Below are 3816 nucleotides of genomic sequence, written 5' to 3'. Positions count from 1 at the left end.
TGGTGGGCTGACGTCTTGCTTCTCTTGCTTGACGATCCACTTGGGGGATCAGAGCTGGGGTGAAGGGCAGTGGCAATGGCAGGGGCAGTGGAGCGCGGTGAGAGGACTCAGCACGAGGAGGCTGAGAGACTGGGTTGCAGAACAGGCAGATCTACTGAAATACACTACTGGGGGAGCAGCAGGAGAAACAGGTGAGGTCTGCTGCACCAAGTGGGTCACCTCCCTGGCAATAGCTTGATAGCACTGAGACTTTAACCCCTGCACCACCAAGAAGGTCCTACTGTGATTCTTCAGGCTATGTTCTAGGCATGCAAGTCCATGAGGTGCTAGCATTAGTTTAAGAGCCCCACTGGTTGCTTGGTCAAACAGAAAAGACTGCAAGGTGGCAACAGCATGGAGGAACTTAGCTACACTCTCAACAAGGACACACTGTGTAGGGACAACAGTCGTACTCAGACACAGAGCATGACCAGGGCTGTGCAGTGCAGGCTATGGTGCACAGAGGTTAAGTGACCTCTGACTCCTGTAAGAGGAAACTAAAAGGAGCTGTCGGGACTAGCAAGAACTGTGCCTGGGCCTGTTGGTAAGAAGGGTCATAGTTGCTAAGAGAACAGAGTGGGGAGAGGAACTCATAAGGAGGACACCAGGACCCTTCCATTTATCAGATGGCAAGGTGGCACCACCACAGGTAGGGAACTTTAGGCCTTACACCACAGGGTGCTAAACTAGTATATTTTTCAGAATTTGTTTCTTAGTTAAGACAGAGTAGTAGAATGTGCACATGCTGGGGTTCAGGAAGGTCTGGTTCTCGTTCTGCGCTCCCCTCTAGTTGTGCACATGATTTAGTCTGTTCGGTTTCAATTTCTCCATCTAAAGTTACCAAAAGAAAATAATCTCAAGGTATTTTTTTTCTGAATTTCCTTCAATTATATGAAGTCCGTAGCAGATCTGTGCTTTGCAAATAGTTTCTACTATTCCTGAGGTTTCCTTTTTCTTGTTGTTGAAAGTTTTTTTGTTGAAGCTTTTTAGTCTGATGTAGTCCCACTTGATCGTTTGTGCTTGGGTTTCCTTCCACCTGACATCATAGGTTTAATGTTTCTTAACACTTTAAATGTATGTTGTTTTGATGTTAAGTTTTAACATCTCAAAGCTCTGCTTTTTCCAAAGACGTCAATAGTATGCAATGAAGTTCTTTGGGGGAGCAATACATGAATAAATGGTAAATAACTGTTAAGTCTCTCTGGTTCTGTCTGTTGCAGGATTCATTCATATGTCACACCATTACGCAAAGTTTTGCCATGGGCTCAGTCTCCCCTAGAGACTTTATCGACCTGGTATACATCAAACACTGTGAAGGAAATGTGGATGTTATCAGTTGTAAGTTGAAACATTTTGCCCACATTTGAAATTACTATGAGTTGTAATTTTTTTTCTTTTAAATGATAGTTTGGGGCCCTTCCTGGTGGCACAGTGGGTTGGAGCGCTGCACTGTGAAGCTAAGCCAAGCCGTGGCTGCTTCAGTGTGAGTTCCATCCCGCCCTGGAGGTGATCCACATGGTGAGTAACTTCTGTCTCTTCCCCTGCTCCCCTCAGCAGTGTACTTTGTTGATCTGCCTGTTCTGCTCCCCACTGTTTCTGGTGAATCCTCTCGCTGCCCCTGCAACTCTGGCCTGTACCCCATTTCTGTATGCATAAATAAATAAAATCTTTTTAAAAATGATAGTTTGGAAGAAACTGTTTTGTTAAAATTAATTGTTTCTATATTTACTTAGTAAAACCAATAAATGCATGCCTAAGGTAGATAACCTGCTGCTTCCCCAACTCTGGAGGTGTCACCTCATAGTCCATGATTATGGCATCTCCTGGGGCTTTTGCAGCAGAAACCCTGCAGCACGGAGTAGAGAGACTTCTAAGCTAGAACATAACAGCATGCATCTAAAGCTACCAATAAACAAATTTAATCTTTCCATGGATATTCTTTTGTTTGAATTGTGTACAGTGAGCATATCTAGTAACTGTTAAGACACCTGAAAAAATTTTCACCAGATGAAAATACTTTAAAAAAATCACTTAATATAGTGTGCTTCTATTTCTTTTAGAAACTAGAGTTTTTGGTATAGCTTAGCTCTTTCCCCCCAAGATATGTGTTCTATAAAATGAAAATATGCTCCCATTTCCTTGTCTGTAATTATTCACTTGCCATTATTCACTTAAAACATATCAGTTCATACCATAAAAATCTTTGCATTGATACAGCTCAAGATACCTCATGGGAAAGGGACTTAGGGAGGACAGTGGCATTAAGCACTTTTTTCCTCATAACTCAATTTATTCTCATCACTCCTATCTATGTAAGTTTCCCTACTGTAAACTACTTGGGGAAAGGGATTTTTTAAGTGTTAATTAGTATTTTCCAACATGGATTCAATTACTATGATATGTCTGTAGCAATCTGTTTCAGAGTACAGACCAAGTTGGGGTTATGCTACTAGTTCTCACTCAAGTTCAGCTGGTTCTGTCTCTAAGCTAAGGACTTGCACTAGTGACCAGAGTTCATCACTTTTTCATGTAGTTTCATGCAATTGTCAGTTGTCTCATTTTTTTTTTTAAGAATTTATTTATTGGTTCATACAGAACTGGGGTACAGGCCAGAGGTGTGGAGGGTGAGAGGCTTCACCAGAGACAGAGTGGGGAGCAGAACAGGCAGATCGACGAAGTACACTGCTGAGGGGAGCAGCAGGCGGGCCAGGAGAGGTCTGCCGCGCCATGTGGTCACCTCCGGGGCAGGCGGGAATCGAACTCATGCGGAAGCAGCCTTAGTTTCTCAGTGCTGTGCTTTAACCCGCTGCGCCACCAGGGAGGGCCTAGTTGTGTCATTTTTTAAAAGAGAACACGCTAAAGTTTATTCACTGCTTACAACACAAAATATTATCTGTCTGAATCATAGATGTCATTCTCTTTATCTTGGAAGCAGACTGCTTCTCTTACTTTAATGATCAGGCAGAAGGGCAAGAGGGCCATGGAAGTTTAAATCAACAAACAGTGTCACTTCTTCAATGATCATTATTGAATTTGCATTAAGACTTTATCTTTGAATGAATTTTTGATCATTTCTGACTGTTATTTATAATTTTTTTTGATTAGCTTCCTTTGCACCTGGCTTTGAGCTCAATCGTTTGCATACATTGCCTGACTAATGAGGAAACTGAACTTCACAAAAAGAAGTCACCTATCGAGTCAGCAGTTGACCTAGAATTAAGTCAAATATTACAGATATCTGTGCTAACTGCCATACTATAAACCTCACAACAGACCTATACTTTTTTTGTAGAGTATAACAGATTTTTTTAAAGAAAGACAAACATGTTTTTCATATTGTAACACAGAAAAAGTATCTTTATATCCCTCTGACAGCGCCATTACACCAACCACATTAGTCTCCTAATTGAGTCTAAATTAATGTTTAACACTGTATTTCCCACAGAATTGATTGTTTATCTTAAAATCATCTAAGAAAAGCCATCTTCTCTGACAAAAGCAGGATTTTGTCTACAAAGCAATCTTAACTATTTTTAGAAAGAGTATATATATTATCATGAACTTAATAATAATCAAAATCACCTGTTAACATTCACATTCAACAGTTATTCTGCAGGACTTCTAAAACTACTGATTTTTTTTTTTTTAAAGATTTATTTATTTATGCTTACAGAACTGGGGTACAAGCCAGAGACTCAGGGGTGGCGAAAGACTTCACCAGAAAGTGGGGAGCAGAACAGGCAGATCAATGAAGTACACTGCTGAGGGGAGCAGCGG

The 3816-nt window shown here is 41.0% G+C and overlaps 1 protein-coding gene across 1 annotated transcript in view; it reads left to right on the top strand.

The window, feature by feature from the left end:
- STARD6 (StAR-related lipid transfer (START) domain containing 6) overlaps positions 1-3816 on the top strand; it is a 14598-nt gene that overhangs the window by 5556 nt on the left and 5226 nt on the right. The window contains exon 4 of the mRNA XM_004684011.2: positions 1260-1377. Coding sequence (XP_004684068.1) covers positions 1260-1377 — 118 coding nt within the window. The remainder of the gene's footprint in view (positions 1-1259; positions 1378-3816) is intronic.

The sequence above is a fragment of the Condylura cristata genome, unplaced genomic scaffold (assembly GCF_000260355.1).
Source record: "Condylura cristata isolate star-nosed mole 26May11 unplaced genomic scaffold, ConCri1.0 scaffold00016, whole genome shotgun sequence".
NCBI classification, from domain to species: Eukaryota; Metazoa; Chordata; class Mammalia; order Eulipotyphla; family Talpidae; genus Condylura; species Condylura cristata.
This window is presented reverse-complemented; position numbering and strand designations above follow the sequence as displayed.